This window comes from Cryptotermes secundus, unplaced genomic scaffold (genome assembly GCF_002891405.2).
Source record: "Cryptotermes secundus unplaced genomic scaffold, Csec_1.0 scaffold584, whole genome shotgun sequence".
Classification (NCBI taxonomy): Eukaryota; Metazoa; Arthropoda; class Insecta; order Blattodea; family Kalotermitidae; genus Cryptotermes; species Cryptotermes secundus.
The window spans coordinates 1263069-1282988 of record NW_019735468.1 but is presented as its reverse complement, the minus strand read 5'-3'; the positions used below and the strand labels follow the sequence as shown (position 1 = coordinate 1282988).

Sequence of the window (19920 nt, the reverse complement as noted above, 5' to 3'; positions counted from 1 at the left end):
TAATAATAATAATAATAATAATAATAGTATCCAGACTTACTATGCAATTGCAGTTCACTAGCATGTAAACATGATGATCGTGTATTTGCCTGATGATGGCTACGAATAGTCGAAACATGTAGCATAGCTAATTTAGCCTTGAACTCTGTATTGTTGTGTTGTGATGGTCTTAATAAAGAGTTGTTTTTTTTTTCAGCAGGCTACCTTGAGGCCAAATTACAGGCCAGTGAAAAATTATGAAAAGGATGATCTAGGCTTGATGGCAATGGGCATGTTCAGCATCCCTTGTGTGTGTATGTGTTGGGGGGTGGATTTACATTGAACACACCAGACATTCTACTATAACTTGGATAAAACAGAAGTATCTAATATCTGTCTATCTAATTCAGGTAAGTCTGCTATGGTGCAACAAAGCATTAATCTGGACCGTCACAACCAGCTTCAACACGCTAGTATATTCTCCACCAAATCCAGATGAATGGGTTCTATCAGGAAACAGAGACTGAGTATCTCAACATCATGAATAGGGAGGAAAGTCTATCCCTCAATAAATTACAGAAGTTTCTTGCCTACTCCCTGAGGAAACAGAGAAGCCTCTTTCTAAAATCATGTCACAACTTGGTCTCTCTAACCTGGCCCTTTCTAGGAACAGGGTCCCCCTCTTCCTCCTATCCTTCTCAACCTCCTGCCATTTTTGGACCTCCATTCTCCTCCTTTCCTTTCCACCCTCCTAAACTTTTTTATTTATCTGTAAACTCTTTCCCCCACCATCCTTCCCTTCCTTCTTTTTGTACACATTAGCAAAATAGATTTTTAAGGGCTACCAATTCCCATTCATTTACTCATTCATAAAGCCAGTCCTCCCTTCCCTATGCCATGTACCACTTCCCTCCCCACTCACTCATTCTTCTATCCTGAAGACAAAGGCAACAGATCACTCCAAAATCTTTATACCTATCCACCATTCTACACAGCATCATTCAAAAAGAAAGTACTGAGAGTCTGGTTATCCTATTACAGATTCCGTGTGAAGTGAAAGTTAAATTGAAGCCTCTTCCTTCATTTCTGTGGAAGTCTACTTCATGGGCACTTACATTCAGAATGTGGAGGTTCTCAGATTTATCCCCTTTTCCACAACATGCCTGAATAAAATCAGATTTTCTCATTGCAGTAAGAACAAAACACTGCAGCAACTATCATGTGAATCCATCTCTCTAGCAATACTCTAAGCACTAAATGATTCTGATAAAAGAAAAAAGCAGAAATGTTCATCTCAGCTTTGACTTGGATGTGAGCTCCAGCAAACTCAGTAAATGCATTTTCAGGGGACATTAAAAGAAGAATTTCATGGCCAGCTGAGCAACTATCATCTTCTCAAGAAAGACCATGGTTCATGGAGCTAATTATCGTGGATGTCTTGCGATATGCATATATGCATAATATTTCTATTACATTATCCTCTCATGTTTCAAGAGTGACAGGAAGGGTAAACTATTTATTGTGAACACATTAATGAACATTTAGACTTCACAGAAGTCAGGTATTTACTGACCAGATGACCAATTATCAGCTTCTAAAGAACGATCCTGATACAGGGGGTTAAATATCATGGATGTACTGCCATCTTCATGTATTTTGATGCTACTGCTCCTTTGAATGTTTACATAATGACATGAAAGCCAAACTGTGTATCTGGACAGACTCCTGTATGGTCCTTCGTAACTGACCATTCCATGACATTCCTATCAATACCATTACAAAGTAATATCCTTCTGAAAACATCTTACTACTAAGGATTTCTTAGTTTTCCTCAGCCCCTTCAGGCTACTGTCAGTATATTTCAAAATGGGTCAAAACCACTTCTTTCCACCTTCTTCACATTTCATAATTTGTAATCGGTTTACCACTCACTGTTATACAACCTCTACTCTGAGAACAACTTATTTAATAAACAGGCAAACAACTATTAAAATGCCAGGCTGTTGCATAACAGTCACCTAACTGTTCTGATTTCTGTATTTACATTTCTTGTGTTAACAATGCAAATTACCTTCCAGTGTGTCATGTTTAAAATCTATTCAGTTACTAAAGTCAACACTTGAAGGAGTGTTTCCAGGTTATGGTCTCCTAAAGGGGCAATAAAATATCAGTGTTGTGTCTTTAGGTATTCTCTGAATGCGATGTCTTGTATTCTGATGTGTTTCACATCTAGCTTTACTAAAATCTATGTAATATATCTATATACCTATAAATAAGCCTATAGTACACATTCAATACACCGTATTTACTTCTATCATTCTAAGGGCCTCCTTGAATAGGAGCCATGGATATTTTTTAATGATACTGAATTATTAGAAAAGTAACTGTGCAGCTGGTATACGAAAAGCATAACACTAGCAGTGGGCAAGATAACAGGAAGGAGCAATACAGACAAAATCACTAATTCAATGACTACACAGCTAAGAATCTGAAGGCAAAGAGAAGAGAAAAACCAGTAATTACCGTCATCTCTACATGTACTTACTTACTTACTTACTTACTTACTCATGGAGCTGATCCCTTCTGGAGGAGCCGCCAATTCTGCAGCTACTCAAGAATTTCCCAGCATTTTATGGAACCCGAAGGTTCATTACCGTGTTCACAGGAGCCCTCCACTGGTCCCTATCGTGAGCCATATCTATCCAATCAATACCATCCCATCCTGTCTCTCTAAGATCCATTCTAATATTGTCCACCCATTTATGCCTTGGTCTTCCCTGTGGTCTCTTTCCTTCTGGAGGTTGCCATTCCTGGAAGAACGAGTGACTCACCTCCAGGAATGTCAACCTCCCAAAACCGCCAGTCAGCTCCGCCGTTTCCTTGGCATGCTGAACATCGACAGGCAATTTCTGCCCCACGCGGCAGCACTGCGGCCAGGCCACTCACCGCAACTAGCCTCTCTCCTTACCGGCGCGCACCATGCTACCTCTCCGATCAAGCATCTCAGCAACCACGGTCCTTTTCAGGGCCAACAAACTGTTCCGAAGAAGTGGGTTGTCATCGGAGTAATAACAAAAACTACATTAAGAGCCCCACATTGGTGACCCCAACGTGATAATGTAGGATGTTCCCACAATCCTATACACATTCGTCTCCCCATCCGTGCTACATGACCTGCCTACCTCATCCTCCTTGACTTGATCATTCTAATTATACTTGGAGAAGAGTACAAGTTATGAAGCTCCTCATTATGCAGTTTTCTCCAACCTCCTGTCACTTCATCTCTCTTTGGTCCTAATATTCTCCTCAACACCCTGTTGTCAAACACCCTCAGTCTATGTTCCTCCCTTAATGTCATAGACCAAGTTTCACACCCATACAGAACCACAGGCAAAGTTATAGTTTCGTATATTCTAATTTTTATGTTTTTGGACAATGGACGAGAAGACAAAAGGTTCTGGACTGAATGGTAGCAAGCATTACCCGAGTTCAATCACCTCTTAATTTCCTCCTGAATCAGGTTTTAATCTGTTATCGTTGTTCCCAAATATCTGAACTGTGCCACATTTTCAAAACATCTGTTTCCTATCTTTATGTCATGATTTTTCCCTGCATTCTGGTGATGAGACAGTAACATATATTTAGTTTTCTCTGTGTTTACTTCTAGACCAACCTCTTTACTTGCGTCCATTAAAGTTTGTGCGTTTTTCTCTATGGTATCTACATTATCACCCAGTAGATTCACATCATTGGTGTAGACCATCAGCTGATGTGTCCCGTTTAATTTCAGTCCCACCTGGTTTCCCTGGACCTTCCTAATTAGTTAGATTTAATAAGAAGTCTCTGCTAATTATGACACTTCATATTAACATTGTGAACTGATGACTGACAAGTGTAATTTGTGTGTTATCTTTAAGCATTACATATGTTTTACACACAAAGTAAGAATTTCCAAGATAAGTAAGAACATGTCACTTTAAATAAAGTCCAAAATAAACCAAAAGAAGTAGTGTATACACCATCGTCAGAATCCTTTCAAGTCTCTCTATGTCACTTTAAGTTCATATAAAAGCTTCTTCCCAAAATCCTTTATAAAATGGGCACTACAATTATTCCCCCTATGACACCAAGTAGAACCATTTATATCATGGCAATATATTTATTTCAAAATGTGAAACAAACCAGTATCAAAATATATTTGTGAGTAAGTAGATTCTAGAGAGTTCTGACGTTAGTGTATAACACTCAGAATTACTCAGTTTTTGGACCTTTGCCATAGTCCGGTATTCTAGAGACTAGAAAACATGACGTTTCAGAAACTAGATCTGTTTTTATCCTCAAGTGAGGGGGAAAGACACCTACTCAGTTGGGTCCCTTAGAAAGAGCTAACCTTGATTACTTGACCTTGATCCAGTGGATCCTGGATCAAGGTCCAGTGATCGATGTTAGCTCTTTCTAAAGGACCCAACTGAGTTGATATTTTCCCTGCTCACCTTAGGATGGAACCAGATCCAGTGGATCAAGTGGATCCTAGATCAAGGTCCAGTAATTGAAGTTAGCTCTTTCCAAGGGACCCAACTGAGTAGGTGCCTTCCCACCTCACCTGAGGACAGAAACAGATCTGGTTTCCAAAACACCATGTTTCTAGTCTCTAGCATACTGGACAAAGGAAAAAGTTCAAAAACCCAGTAATTCTGAATGTTTGTGGATGTTCTGTATGTAAAAGTATCAATGTATATTTGGGTTACAACAATTTCATACTTTGAGACATAATTCACACATCTGAAACAACCAATGGAAAAGAAGGGTGAAAGGAGCCAAGGCATGTCATTTAGTGCCAGAACAGACTGTAAGCAAATCTGCTAGAATCTCACAAACTCGTATTATTAAGAAATTGAAATTAGGCCAAAAGAGTTACATGAGAAGAAAACTACAATTACCTATGCATTATTTAAACTCTTTAAGACTATGATCTTAATATATGAATCACATGCATCAGGAAAATTCCATTACTTTAACAAAGGCCTGCACATGACGAGCAATGATGACTACTGAAAAGTTCAAAAGAAACCTACACCTGGAGGTAAATATGAAAATTCATATTAGTACAGAAATAACTCTCTCCTTATAAGTAACATGAACATGCACAAAATATATTTACCAACAATAAAGAAAGCTGAATAACTTTAGCCATTAACCCATTAAAGCCTGAATGTCTTCTAATTAATATATACAAATTCAGAATACACCTCACATGAAACACATTACATCTCCACTACAAAGATCTACTTAACACTGTTTAGGGAAACAAATGCCATTTACTGTGTGGACCATATGAAATGCACACATAATGTGTGGGCAGTATACAGTTTTGATACGCTAAAAAAGGCTGTACATACTCAATCACTGGGTTTCAAAAGGTTAACTGACACAGAAACTGAGCATCTTCACTTCTAAACCTGAGAACTTGCACCAGTCATATCAGAACCCACTAACATTACAGAAAAATATAAATTCCTTTTTAAGAGCTTCATTCACATCTGAAATACTCCCACTTCACAAGTGCCTTGTTTCTAAAGCCGATAAAGATGTTAACACAGTACTAACTGAACGACTCTCCGAAGTAAATTAGAACTATTACGATCTGCCTTAAAACGGACTATCTGAAATGAATAACTTTGGAACTCTTTAAACTTTTGAGGTTCAAACTTCAAAACGAAAAACACTACTTAAATCTACTTAAAAGAGCAAACTGTGACAGACTGCAAAATCCATTTCCTAAAATGTGCAAGAAAGTACGTCTGATAATAAATTCCATACCAATACCTGTTTGTAGTCGGTTTTATTTGCAGTGTCAGTCGCTTCAACGTCCTCCGTTGTCCCTGAGATAACTTTCGCTGAGTCCGATAAACTGCTGTCGCCACCTTTACTACACGATTTATCAGGTGCCTTGGGTTCGTTGCCTTGTTCAGGCCATGGTGCCATCTTGAATGTCAGGGGGTCCTGAGTCTGCTGATTGGCTACAGGTAAAACACACTCCCTTACGCATGCGTGCAATTATTACGCAAATTCTGTGAAACACACGAAGCATTCATATTACACTATTAATAATTTAAAACATCATTATACTTATAAGCATTGTACCGTTCGTGATCTGACTCAAACGACACAACAAAAAAAATTATTCAGAACAATCGACATAGGAAATCGATTAGTTTATGCTTTCGATACTTCATTGATGTAAAACATCGATAAGTGAAATCCACACTCCATTCTACAACATTTCCTGCAAAATGAAAAGATATTTTTAAGTTATAAATCCATAACTTAACATGAGCATTAAAGTTATTTACAATAATTCTGATTTTATTACAAATTTACTGACTCAAATAGTTGATCAATAGAACGGAACAATGATATCTACCAACTCGATAATTATATCGATATATACCAAATCCGAACTTAGTAATCCATGGTGTAGGCTGCTTATAGAGCTTATAGAGGATTTTAGAGGTTGGCTTAAAGCATTGAAAATTGGTACCTGCGAAAACTTAATGCCGTTTTGAAAAGGTTCGTACTTGGATCAGTGGATAAGAAAAGCTTGTAGTGGCTCAGTTTCAGTTAGTAAATTACAAATATTATAAATCAATAGTGCTGATTTATCTCAAGAGGAAAATAAAATATCGATAACAGAAGGTTTGATAACGCCATCTCTTGACACTCAAGTTAGGAGTAGGCTCGCAACTTGTGGACCGCAATAAGGAGCCTGGTATTGGCTTTGCAATTTCCCCCACTCCACACACACACACACACACACACGCACGCACGCACACGCGTGCGCGCGCCATGAACCAAAAGGGACATAGTGCACAGTGAATATACATCTCTCCATAAATACTAACATATTTCAGTGCTTTGTTATCCATTATGGATCTTGTGCCATTACTACAACCTCTCTCATTTGCTGAAATTGTAGTTTTGTGTTTCCTGCATTACTATTGTAACCCTTTTGGTTTTCCTTGTAGATACTTAAAGTTATCTTGAGGCTGCAGTTTTCAATGGTTCTCTGCAATGGAAATGGATTGTTACCAGTTATTTGTTTGTTGCTTCATCAGTTTCTGTAACTGTGTTTTAAACACAAGCAAATACTGATTATGTAACCAGCCATAACATCAAGTTTTCTAGTGTATAATAATATACAACACTTTTTAACACTGTAATAATTCAAGTTTTTCACAGTGAAATATGTTTTAAGTAGAATGCCTTATTTTAAGTAATTTAAAACAACACTGTTCCAAGAAGTTGCAACGACATTTTAACGTAGGAGAATATCACAAGATACATCATAGCAGCAGTGTTAGACAAGCCACTTGTAGTGTTGTGAATTATAATGAATTTAAATTTGTAAAAATAGGAACATATTTTATATATATTTTTTGAGAATCCTTATAGTGTGAGGCTCAAGTTTAACTTGCCTATCATATATGAAGAAGTATGCAAGTACAATTCATCAAAGACAAGCTGTATGTACATGAATTTTCCATTTTCTTCATTAAGCATGCCTAGATTGTTAAAAGTCATGTTTGGAGTATGGTGGTTTAGGTATACTCGTATATAAAAGTGAATTTTGCCAGCGTGCTGTCATCGAATTTCTTGTGAAAGAGGAAATCCCTGCTGCAGAAATTCACCAGAGACTTCAGCATGCTTATGGAAGCGTGTGCATGGGTGTGAGCAGTGTTCGAAGATGGGTGAAACATTTTAAAGATGGGAACACCAGCATCGAAGATGAGCCTCGGAGCGGTCGTCCTCAAACAGCCTCAACTGAATTCAACAAGGAAAGAGTGGATGAGATCATTCAAGATGACAGGCGTGTGACTGTGGACACAATAGCCTGAAAACTTGGAATAGGGCACAGTGATTAAAAGCTTGGGCTATAGGGAAGTTTGTGCTCGTTGGGTCCCATGGTTATTGACCGTAGACCACAAAGGTCAGCGAAAAGCCATCACCACAGAACTGCTGCAGAAATATTGACATGAAGGCGATGATTTTTTGCTCTGTATTGTGACAGGTGACAAAAGCTGGTTTCACCATTTCGAGCCTGAAACGAAGCGGCAGAGTATGGAATGGCACCATTTGCATTCTCCATCAAAAAAGATGGCAAAGACAGTGCCATCAGCTGCGAAGGTGATGGGCACAGTCTTCTGGGATGCAGAGGGGTTTATTCTGGCCGAATTCCTGGAACCTGGGCAAACCATCAGTGCTGCTCGTTATGTCCAGACGCTGCACAAGCTCCGTCGTGCATTGCACAATAAACGTCCGGGACGAAACATCATCATCCTGCATGACAACGCTCACCCCCATGCCGCTCACCTCACATTGAAAATAGTTGCAAAGATGGGGTGGGAAGTTCTTCCACACCCCTCCTATACCCTCTGACTACCATCTTTTCGGATATGTGAAGGATCAGCTGTGTGGACAACGTTTTGAGACAAGGGAGGCAATTCAGAAAGCAGTGCGTCAGTGTCTTCGGATGGCTGGAACGGAATTTTACAGAAGGGGAATTTTCAAACTCCCAGAACACTGCGAGAAATGTGTACAAAGAAGTGGCGATTATGTGGAAAAATAAAGAAAGGTGTGTAGATTGAGGTGGTGTATTTGGTTTGTCAATAATAAAGCATGTTACTTTACAAAAAATTGTTGCTCATGACTTTCAGTACGACCCTCGTATTTTAAATTCTGGTATTACTTTTGGTTTTATAATTCATTCTTATCAGTTTTAATTTTTTCTTAATGTTTTGGGGAGGGGAGAGATGCCTGACATGCCTCCCTTCTCCTGCAGGTGCCATAATGCTGTGTAGTCTGGTGAAGCTTACTGGAGATTAAACATGCAAATGAACACACACACAGATATAAATAACTGCCCTGTTACTTGTTAATTTTATGCATATTGTGCCAGAGAATGCTTAAGGTTAGCTGAGAAGGACTTGTGGTTCTTACAGTGCTAGTTATGAAGCGTTCTGTTTTCTAGGATGTAATGCCATATGGTCTGCTGAAAGGCAACCAATGTTTGGAGGAACATGTTGCTCTACTTGCTACCTGCTTCATAATGATTTCTTGCTTGGCTTATTCTTCGACGCTGAAGATGGAGGTGACATGTTCCTTTGAAACTTTTGTTGACTTTCAGTGGACTACACAGTGTTATATCCCAAAGGATAGAACTCTTCAGTTACATGATAAGATCAAGCAGTTTGAAGATGTATGAAGTGTGTGTAATCAAAGAAGATTAGGGAGAAAGTAATCAGTCTGTTGTCCCTAGGTTAACATAGTGCTGTGAGTGTATGTATGGTGGTTACAATATTGATTTGGTTCTTGTCTGTCCTATTTACAGATTACTTGGATTACCCGTTACACAGATAAGTCTCTAAGTAAACTGAGTTATCACCATGACTGCAGAAAATATTTTCCTTTTTGTACCAAATATAATAGGTATGTCTTTCATGTTGTTTGTACGTTACATTAGTGACCACAGTAATTTGAAAGTAATATGGCCGATCCTTGGCAATCACAAATTTCTGTAACAATTTTTCTGCAGTTTTCATACACAATGTAGGATTTGAGTTTCTCACAGTGGTTGTTATGAACAGTTCTATCTTCCGGCATACAACACCATGTAGATCATAGAAAGTCAACTGATGTTGCAGGGCAACATGTCACCTCCATTGTCAGGGTCAAGGAATAAGCCAAAGAAGAAACCAGCATTAAGCAGGCAGCAAGCATAGCTACCAAAATGTCAGTCGACTTCCAATTGACTACACAGCGTTATATCCTGGAAGATAAGACTCTTGTACAAGGTTCATTCTGCCACTGTTCTGATAGAGAAGCCCTGAACTGGCCAGCTGTATCAAGCATATTTCTTTATGCATACTACTACTTTTTCAAGAACTCATCTTCTCCAGAACTTCTTGTTAACTCTCTACTATTGGAGAAGTTAATTCAGTAACATACTTCTGTATTTATTGTGTATATTTTGTTAAAATACAATACAGTATATAGATAAATTGTCTTCCAAATTTTCCAAAACACAGTTTTCCCATAGTTCACAGAACCTTAGAGGAGTGCATAGACATTGCATTGCCTGAATATTGGAGTGTTTTCTCACCACTTTTGGGTGAAATGAGATCATGCACGATCCTAATTCCCCATATTGTGTTGCACTATCTCTACATGCTTCCATAGGTTTACTTTACTTGCAAGTATAGCAGAATGTGTTTTGTTCTAATCACATTTAACCCCAAAAGTGGTGTTGATGAACATAGTTCACTCCAGTACTCAGGTGACAATTTTAGTCTTCAAGTCTGTATTTCCACACTGAGAAACATTTAACCTCCTCCCATCATGGCAGAGGGGTGAGCCTGTAATCAATAAATAGCACAGCATGTCGTTATATGAAAATTGTCTTGCATGCAGGGATGAATAAGGAACTGCTCTTAAAGGCTTGAAAGTTTCATAAATGCTTTCTTTTTTCAACACACATTACTTGTACTCTATGAAAGGACTTTTCATTCAAAATATCTAGGACTAAGAGTAGCTTATTATATCTGGGAAAAACAGAATATAATAGGAATGGTTTATTTTTTCAGGTTATGGCAGGATTGTGCTGGCAGTTGTGTCATTCTATTATATGCCAACAAATTATGTAGTATCATGTTGGTGCTACTTCATCAGCAGCTTGCTTGATGCATTTGATGGTCACGCAGCTCGTTACTTCAATCAAAGTAAATTTACTTTCTATGTGACAGATTCTTAGTCTATTTAATGATACTGTTTCATATTTGTAGTTTATACAGCACAGAATAACAAACAAAGGTGATTATGAAGAGTAGTTAGTTAGTTATTGGAGAGGGTGGATTTCCCCATGCACTGAGACCTGTATTGGTCCATTGTGCTTCCCTCTATGATTTCTACCAGTCTCTATATCCTACTGGTACTGGTGCTTACCATCAGTCCCACCCAGCCAGCGAGACTGGTTCTACTAGCTGAGAGGTATATAATGCTTCCCTCATCTACCAGAGGTATTAGAGACTGCTGTTGGGCGGGAAACGTCCGTTAATTTGGCTCAGTGACCTCCTTTGGAGATATGAGGTTCTTTTACGTGCCGTAAAGCTACGACATGGGACCCATGGCTTAAAGTCCCTCCTGGAGGACTTGTTCCCTGAATTTTTCCTCCCTTAAAAATTCGGCGACCTCCGCCGGGTATTTGAACCCACGTACTACGAGTTATGAGGTGGGAATGTTAAGTACAGAGGCAGTTGTGACCTACTTGAGGATACTGTCTCTGCATTCATCCAGAGAAGTACCCCACCCCCCACCAAAGAAAATCTGAATCAAGGCAAGCAGAATAGCTGACATTTAGTGCCTTCTGAGTTTTTATGTGTTAAGCTATAATAATTACATATATTCTGCTCATCATTAATTCTTACATTTCTCTTCAGATGCAGTCATACATGAGACATAGTAAATAATCCACTCTATATTATAGTCATAAAATTACATATCTCACATATAAATGACAAGTGGTCACTATGGCAGATATGTGCTCTTAAGGGAATAACATTTTAGAAGTAAGAATTTCGTTGTACGTCCTGCTTTACAGTAGTTGTAAGACATGATGTAATACAATTCCCTGACTATGTAGGCCACCAGTCTGTTCTGGACCTTATGTGCACCTCTAGCTTTGAAGCTAGTAGCTACAGTTTATAAAAATGTGGTCTGAACTTATGTATGACAAGAAAAAACACTTCCCTTTTCTTTGAGCAGAGACAGCTGTAAAATATTTACTGGCATTTATGTATATATAAGTATATATAGATTTATATTCCTTAAATCCAGAATTTGCAAGGTAACAACAGAATACAGAATAAGCCATAACATTATAAACTGCACTTTTCTGGGAACAAGTAATATTTACAGTTGGCCTTGTTTCTTGTATTGACACTGTATATTTACATGGAACAGGAAGAATCTCTGATCTCTTAAATATACTTTGACATGAAATAGTACATTTGGCACAAACCATAATTCTAATGATATTTTTTTGTAAAGCAAATATCCTTTTACTGTCAGGTGAGTTATGCCCAAAAATGACTCCATAATTATATGCACTCTTTGGTTAATGGCTTTAAATAGTCAGTTAACATGAATATTGATTTTTCAGTGAATATGCCCTTCCTGAGGCCAAATTTTGCTGGGACAGAAATGTTGTTAGTATGGGTGAGATGATTTAACCTGTTACACATAAATACACATAACTTCCTGGTTAACAGAGAAACAGGTGCATAGTCGGTCATGCAAAACTTATCTCCTTCTTTATATATTGGTTTCACTATTGAGATTTTAAGCCAGTTAGGAAAAATATCTGTACTGAGTGATTACAAAGATGACTTAAAGGAACACTGATTGAAGATGAACAGGTTTTCACAATTGTACTAATTATTTCATCATAACCTAACCGTTTTTTGATTGATGTATTATATTTTTTTATCTCAACTTCCATGGCTGAAATAATGTTAATTTCCAACAAATTTATTTAAGATTTAATTTCTTAAAAATATCATTGCATATTCTTTGTTTACTTATTACGAATTTGTACGAGGGGAAGTCACTAATTATCCGCAATACAGTTGTATTTGTGTTTCTGTTGGCAGCACTGTCGTTTTGCGCAGCATCGCCATGCATGGTTTCCTTGTCATTATTTCTGCGCAGGTTTGATGTTGCTAGGTCAGTTCCATCATCGCTGCCTTGCCGTTAATCATGGGTGCTCCACTTTCTGTTTGCACCAAAGAAGAGCAACGTTCAGTGATCTGGTTTTTGTGGTCGGAAGGTGTATCAGGGGCCACAATCCATCAAAGACTTTCCGCACAATACGGGAACAGTGTTTTGCTGCAACGGAGTGTCTACGAATGGATTGAAAAATAAAAAAATGGTCGCACAAGTGTTACACATGAGGAAGGAGCCAGACGACCTTCCACGGCCACAAATGAGGACAACACTGAGCATGCATGTGACATGGTTCTGTTAGACAGACGAGTGACTATTGATGAAGTGGCAAATCGTCTGCAAATTAGTCATGGTTCTGCCTACGAAATCATCCACAACAGACTTGGGTTTCATAAAGTCTGTGCAAGATGAGTTCCAAAACAACTCAGTGTTGTACAAACAAACACACTTGGACATCTGCCAACAACATTTGGGTCGCTATGGTAACAAATGTGATGTCCTTAGACAGAGTCATCACTGGTGACGAAACATGGATCCATCATTGCGAGCCGGAGAGTAAACTGCAGAGTATGGAATGGAAACATCCACAATCGCCCAGCAAGAAAAAGTTCAAAAGCCAACCATCCGCAGGAAAACTGATGCTTACAGTTTTTTGGCACTCAAAAGGCCCAGTACTGGAACATTATCAGGAGAGGGGCACAACAATAAACAGTGCTCGTTACAGTGAGATGCTTACTGACAGGCTAAAGCCTGCAATTCAAAGCAAACGCCAAGGACTACTGTCGAAAGTTGTTGTGTTGTTGCACAACAATGCCCGTCCACATACTGCTGCCCATACTGCTGAAACCCTCCGGAAACTCAAGTTTGATGTAATGGCTCATCCTCCGTATAGTCCTGATCTCTCCCCTTCTGACTACCACTTGTTTGGTCCACTCAAAGAGGCATTAAGGGGCCGTTGATTCACCTCGGACCAAGAAGTGAAGGAAGCGGTGCATGCGTGGCTCACTGCTCAGCTGAAAACCTTCTTTTCTGAGGGCATCAGGAAGCTTGTGCGATGATGGACCAAGTGCGTTGAAAAGCAAGGGGACTATGTTGAAAAATGATGCTAATATAAGTTTTCTATTTGTATCGAAATAAAATTTATAGCTACATTGCGGATAATTATTGACTTCCCTACGTATTAAAGCATTCTGTTGTGTACTGTATGGAAAAATAGCCAAAGTTTTAGAGAATTCCGATATTATTCCAAGAAGGAATAATTGATTTGACTGAAGTTTAAGTAATAATGTACAAAGTATTTGAAAATACTACTGCAGACTGAAAATAATTGAGAATTAAATTTCCTCACTGAAGTGTTAAATCCTGTGGTCTCATTGATCTTCAGGTACCAAGTTTGGTGCAATGTTGGACCAGCTGACAGATCGATGTGGTACCATGTGTCTTCTGGTGACCCTGAGCTACTTTTATCCACAATATATGTTCCTGTTTCAACTAAGCATGACCATAGACATTGCATGTCACTGGATTTATCTGCATACGTAAGATAATTTTTTTGACTGATAAAACATTTGTTTGATTCCACATAGAGCATTGAATGGTCATCATTATCTGACACAAAGTGCAATTACATATAACAATAACAATATTTCTGTAGGTATATTGAAAACAATTTTTCTTAAAGTGATTCAGACTGAATGAAAAGAGAAATCACTTTATGTATTTTAACTTAAAATTTCACATTGAAACAACATTTCTATATATGGAGAATGAGTAGCTTTCTGTAATAAATAGGACATAAGTTGGCTATGTGTTCTACAGCCACGCCACTTATTAGACTGGCTAAGATATAAAGAATGTGCAGTTATCATAATGAATTGGAACTGAATTTTTACATTATTTGTAGTTTAATTTTGATTCGATTTTGTCTTTATGTATTTTCTTTATACATCATATTATGCTTTCATTCAGAATTTGTATATCTTGGAAGAGTGTAAGCAGGATTTGCATCACAACATTAAATTCAATTTATGATAAGTGACTAAATACCTGGAAATGAGACAAAAACTGCATACTGTGGATGAATTTCAGAGATGAGTACATAAATATACATATTTTACAATGATTCTGAAAACAAGGACATAATTCAGTCCAATCACAGTGGCTGCATGGTCTAAGATATGACCTTTCTTCACCACTCAGACACTGTGGTCATGGGTTCGAATCCCATTCAAAGTATGGATATTTGTCTGAATTTATTTTGTGTTTGTGTTGTCCTGTGTAGGTAGCAGCCTTGCATGGTGTGATCCCTGTCCAAGGAGTTGTACCGACTGTCTGTATGATTAAGAAACTGTAAAACACAGGCCAGTGTTCTTAATGTATGGTAGTGCCCACCTAGTAGTAGTAGAGGATATATTCAGAACTCACATTAGGGGAGCAGACCAACTCTTCTGTGGATGTGAAATATGAATATATTATCAGGATCCAACAGGGAAGTTTGTGGACCTCAGGGAGTTCAAATTAGTGTCAATCAGAACTGAATAGTTTAGGAAATTTTAGGTTGTAAATGGTTTCAGAATGCTGAGTATGGGGACATTTTATGTTGTTTCTTTGTCAGCTGTTGACTGGCTTCGTGTCAATTTTAGAAAGATGCAAGAAAATGTAATTGAGCTACAAATTTAAATTCTGCTATCAATTCAAGCAGAAAGAAATGTATGATGTGAGGTTCTCACAGCATTTATGTAGATTTCTGTCTTCTGGCATATAATGTAGTCCAGTGAAACTCAGCCAACATCCATGTTCAGGATTGAAGAGTAAGTTAATCAAGAAATCAAAATAAAGGAGCTTCATGCTGGTTTCTTCATTGGGTTACTCTTAAACCCTGAAGATGAAGATGATATGTTCCTCAGAAACACTGGCTGACTTTCACTGGACTACATGGCATTATACCCCAGAAGACAATTCTTCAGAAAGTGAGATGTTTTTGAAAGTGAACAATTTGCATTTTAATAATACGTAGGTCGTACCAAAAGTCATGAGCAACTTTTTTTTTGGCATGCAACCTGGGAACAGCAAACGAAAGAGAGTACAGTAGTAGGTGGAATCAGCTGTTGTGTTAACCTCGAGTGTCTTGTAACGTCAATAGCTTGCATCATGTGACCAGTATCACTCCTAACAAAATGGCCGACAATGATATGTCATTTTGCCAGCGTGCTGTCATCGAATTTCTTGTGAAAGAGGAAATCCCTGCTGCAGAAATTCACCAAATTCGGATTTGTGAAGGATCAGCTGCGTGGACAATGTTTTGAGACGACGGAGGCAATTCAGAAGGCAGTGCGTCAGTGTCTTCGGATGGTTGGAATGGAAATTTACAGAAGGGGAATTTTCAAACTCCCAGAACACTGGGAGAAATGTGTACAAAGAAGTGGCGATTATGTGGAAATATAAAGAAAGGTCTGTAGATTGAGGTGGTGTATTTGGTTTGTCAATAATAAAGCATGCTACTTTACAAAAAATTGTTGCTCATGACTTTCAGTATGACCCTCATATATGCTGGCATAGATTTCTTAACTATTTAATAAATAATATTACAAGTATGGCTGGAGGTCCTGTGTGACATTTTATAAAATGCTAATTTCTTATGGTCAGAGGTTGTCAGTCCCTCCATTCAACCCTATGCTGTAAGACAAATTTTGCCAATTCTTAACAACTGCTTATTCAGTAGATTCTGAAGGGTTCTGATAATGGTGTATAACACTCCGAATTAATGGGTTTTGGATCTTTATCCATAATCTGATATTCTGAAAACTAGAGAACACAAAGTTTCAGAAACTGGATCTATTTCCATCCTCAGGTGAGGGAGGAAACACCTAATGTGTTGGGTCCCTTAGGAAGAGCTCATCGTAATTACTGGACCAAGTCCAAAAACCAGTAATTCTGAGTGCTTATTCAGTGTTCCACAACTACCTTATATTTCTGGAATCCATTTTTTCCATATGCAACTGGTCTTAGTATAGAGTTCAATGGTGCACAATTGTGAACATGGTACTGAACTTTAGGTTTCTTAAAGGGAGTGAATTTGTCGACTAGTTAAGGAACAGCAAACTTCTCAAGAAGAAATGTTCCACGCAGTTGGTATTATTGATTTTATACTATGAATATTTCCCACTTCCCTGCCATACTGAATAAAAACATATAATCCAGTTATGTATGGGAATTATTAACACATCTGTTAACTACTTAAACATGATAAAACCAGAGTCTTATTATTATCCTGACCCTGCTATTATCAAAAATATTCTTACAGACACATCAAAAATATGTGCCACCAATATGATATTTTGATCTGTATTTCCAGGAGCTTGTTGCAGGGCAAGACAAGTCACAAGTTCATTGACCTGTCAGAGAATCCTATAATGCGCATCTACTACACATCAAAACCTGTTCTGTTCTTCATGTGTGCTGGTAATGAAGCATTCTATGCAGCACTGTACCTGCTGCATTTCACAGAGGGTCCTACAGGTACGTCTATTACTACCATAAATTTTAAACCTTTGTAGCCTATAGGCATATGGTATAATCATCTGTGTGCCTGTCTGTTCCTCCCAGTGAACCAATAGGAAGCTTTTATGAAAATTTAGTATAATCATGCCAATGTAGCCATCACACCTTAACACTTTTTAATTCCTTACAGTCAATACTAATACCATTTAACATAAGGCACAGAATTTTTGTGTGGTGATAGAAGTTAAAAAGATGTGCATCTTCCAGACTCAGAATAGATGCAGAAATTATGAAAATAAAACAAAATGTTATGTAATAGGGCTGCAAGAATTGTATGAGGATCAGCATTATACAAATAAATAGCTAAGCAAGCATATGAATTATAATTTCGTTTCTCAGCTCTAGGTTCTGAAGTAGCTAAAGATCTTTGTGCATATTGTCCATTATTAACAACTGTAACTAGCAACAATAAAGAATAATTAAATGAATCTCCCATTTTAAGAAGGGTATGTGCCTTTTGATTCCTGAAACTATCAGCATTTTTTATATCACTATCCCAGTTTGAAGTCCTACTAACATAGAAGAAATATAGGAAAAGCAGAGTACAAAAGAATGCATGTTTTTAGTAGCAGAAAATGCTCCTTTATTTAGAAGAAAATCAATGTCAAGTAGAATTTAATTGTATTTGGGACAGTTTTTCTGTGGTCATATGAAGATGGAGCGAACCGATTCTGTTTTCCCATACTTACATCAGCTTGTGCTGAGATACTCATTTATGCATACCGCAGACACTGATAATGCAATTATATCTTTTTCTCTTCTTGTTCCCTCAACATTGCCATATTTATGTGGATCCTCTGTACCACTTTCAGAAGTATGAACATTTCAGTTTTGCATCACATATTTCTTTCCCCATCTGCCCCAGTGCAATTAATTATAATTAATTTCATTTTATATATCAAATACAGACTAAATTATGCATTACACATTTCAAAATTATATTTAAAAACATGCAAAAGGTAAACCACAATCATTATCTGGGAGACAGAAAACTGATTATACAGCCATTACAGCATTGTCCGCAGGAAATGTAGATCTCGTGGTGTGGAAGCCAGTGACTGGTCCTGTATATACACAAATTAAACACTACAGATGTATGAAAACAAATACTGTGGTTGACGAACTTAGATACAAATGAAAAACTATGATCGGAACGAGCCGCTATGCAATGGCCACTAATATTTACACATGCATGTACACACTATGACAATAAGAAGTGTGTGGCACCATCTAATTGCCTATAGAAGCAGACTGACGATAACTCTGAAATACTATTGTAGTTACGCTCACTTCTTCTGTTGCATGTGTTTTGTTAACAGTTGCTGGACTGGGCCTTTTCCGAGCAGTGTGTTACATCTCTGCCCCAGTGGCCATTGTCAAGTCACTCATCTCTCTTCTACATGGATATGTTGCATGTAAGAATCTTGGCATCGTGGATGTGAAGGAACGTGAGGCAATGCATTCCAAAAGTCAATAAAAGTGTCATATTTAATTATGATTAGAAAGCTGTTATGGGGTCAGATCCACATGTTGGAGAAAACTGAGAGATCACCAACCGTATTTCTGTACTTCACTAATTCAGTATAATCATAACTACTTGAGTAATACTTTTGAGCTTAGTATGTAATAGTAACATAGCTCCATATAAATGTTATCAGATTTTTATCTGATACTGCTTCTGGATGAATGATACCTTCAGTTTCATAACTACAGATATTCTTCATAGTAAATTGAGTCACTTATGATTAGTCTGTACAGTAATTTTATGACACTGTATCAGTTGCTCAGATTGTGTACCCTCGATGTTCATTACGTTTTAGAATCTGATATATAATAAAAGGTAAAGGTATCCCTGTAACAGGCCGTGGAGGCCCATAGGGTTGTGAGATGTTGAGGCTCCCTAGACAGTCGGCTCACAGATAGCTGTAAGGTTGTCAGCCTTGTGCACTGGCCGCCATTTACCCCCCAGAAAGATTCCTGGTACTCATTTCTGTTAGAGGCTGAGTCAATCCCAGGGCCATAGTGCAGCTGGAAGGATTAAGTAAACTGAAAAAAATCCACCTCACCAGGACTCAAACCCACGACCTTCTGGCTCATAGCACAGTGCCTCAACCAAGTATGCTACCACATGCCCCTCTGATACCTAATACAAGAAACGTTTATATGACTGGATTTATGTTACATATTTGAGTCATAATCTAAACTTCAGCAATTCCCAGCTGATATTTGATGAATTCTCTGAACATTCTACAACATTTACAATGTACAAGGTATTCCTTGTTATATGCGAGTTTGAAAAATGTGAAACCAATTAGGTGACTGAAATTAAGAGCGCTTGTTTAAAGTGAATTTCTTGTTCACCAATCAAGGCTGGTGGAAAGGGGTAGAATATTGTGGTGGTGAAGGAATGCAAGAAGAGAAGAGAAAACTTGGCCCAGAGATGGAGCCTCTGCTATGCATCTGCTGCGTCACAAGAAATTAGAGGCTGGAAAACAATTGAAGAAGGGTTATTCTTAAAAAAGTCATGGTCAGCAGATCCACCAGTTACCTCTAGTGAACATCTACTATCAAGTGCTATGTCCATAAATGTAAAACTCACTACAG

General features: G+C 38.0%; 2 protein-coding genes across 9 annotated transcripts in view; one reads left to right on the top strand and one right to left on the bottom strand.

Annotated features, from left to right (window-relative positions):
- Nucleotides 1–6005, bottom strand: part of LOC111869353 (serine-rich adhesin for platelets) — an 82356-nt gene extending 76351 nt beyond the window's left edge. For all 6 annotated transcript variants that reach the window (XM_023860811.1, XM_023860812.1, XM_023860814.1 and 3 more), the window contains exon 1: nt 5806–6005. In XM_023860811.1, coding sequence (XP_023716579.1) covers nt 5806–5964 — 159 coding nt within the window. In that variant the 5' untranslated portion in view covers nt 5965–6005. The remainder of the gene's footprint in view (nt 1–5805) is intronic.
- Nucleotides 5956–19167, top strand: LOC111869357 (CDP-diacylglycerol--inositol 3-phosphatidyltransferase). 3 transcript variants are annotated; one of them, XM_023860826.2, is made up of 6 exons: nt 5956–6005; nt 9368–9465; nt 10620–10754; nt 14141–14294; nt 17111–17274; nt 18636–19167. In XM_023860826.2, the coding sequence occupies exons 2-6, from the start codon at nt 9423–9425 to the stop codon at nt 18791–18793; spliced, it is 654 nt and encodes a 217-aa protein (XP_023716594.1). In that variant the 5' UTR covers nt 5956–6005; nt 9368–9422; the 3' UTR covers nt 18794–19167. The 3 variants fall into 3 exon arrangements, with proteins under 3 accessions (XP_023716594.1, XP_023716592.1, XP_023716593.1); XM_023860824.2 differs by lacking the exon at nt 5956–6005 and adding an exon at nt 6456–6549; XM_023860825.2 differs by lacking the exon at nt 5956–6005 and adding an exon at nt 6576–6675.
- The last annotated feature ends 753 nt before the right edge of the window (nt 19168–19920 follow it).

What these genes read in the sequence shown, in the direction of transcription:
- LOC111869357 (XM_023860826.2), top strand. Translation starts at nt 9,423, where the DNA reads ATGACTGCAGAAAATATTTTCCTTTTTGTACCAAATATAATAG. An exon ending in TTTTGTACCAAATATAATAG is followed by an intron (nt 9,466 to 10,619) that starts GTATGTCTTTCA and finishes TTATTTTTTCAG; the next exon opens with GTTATGGCAGGATTGTGCTG. An exon ending in TTTCACAGAGGGTCCTACAG is followed by an intron (nt 17,275 to 18,635) that starts GTACGTCTATTA and finishes TTTTGTTAACAG; the next exon opens with TTGCTGGACTGGGCCTTTTC.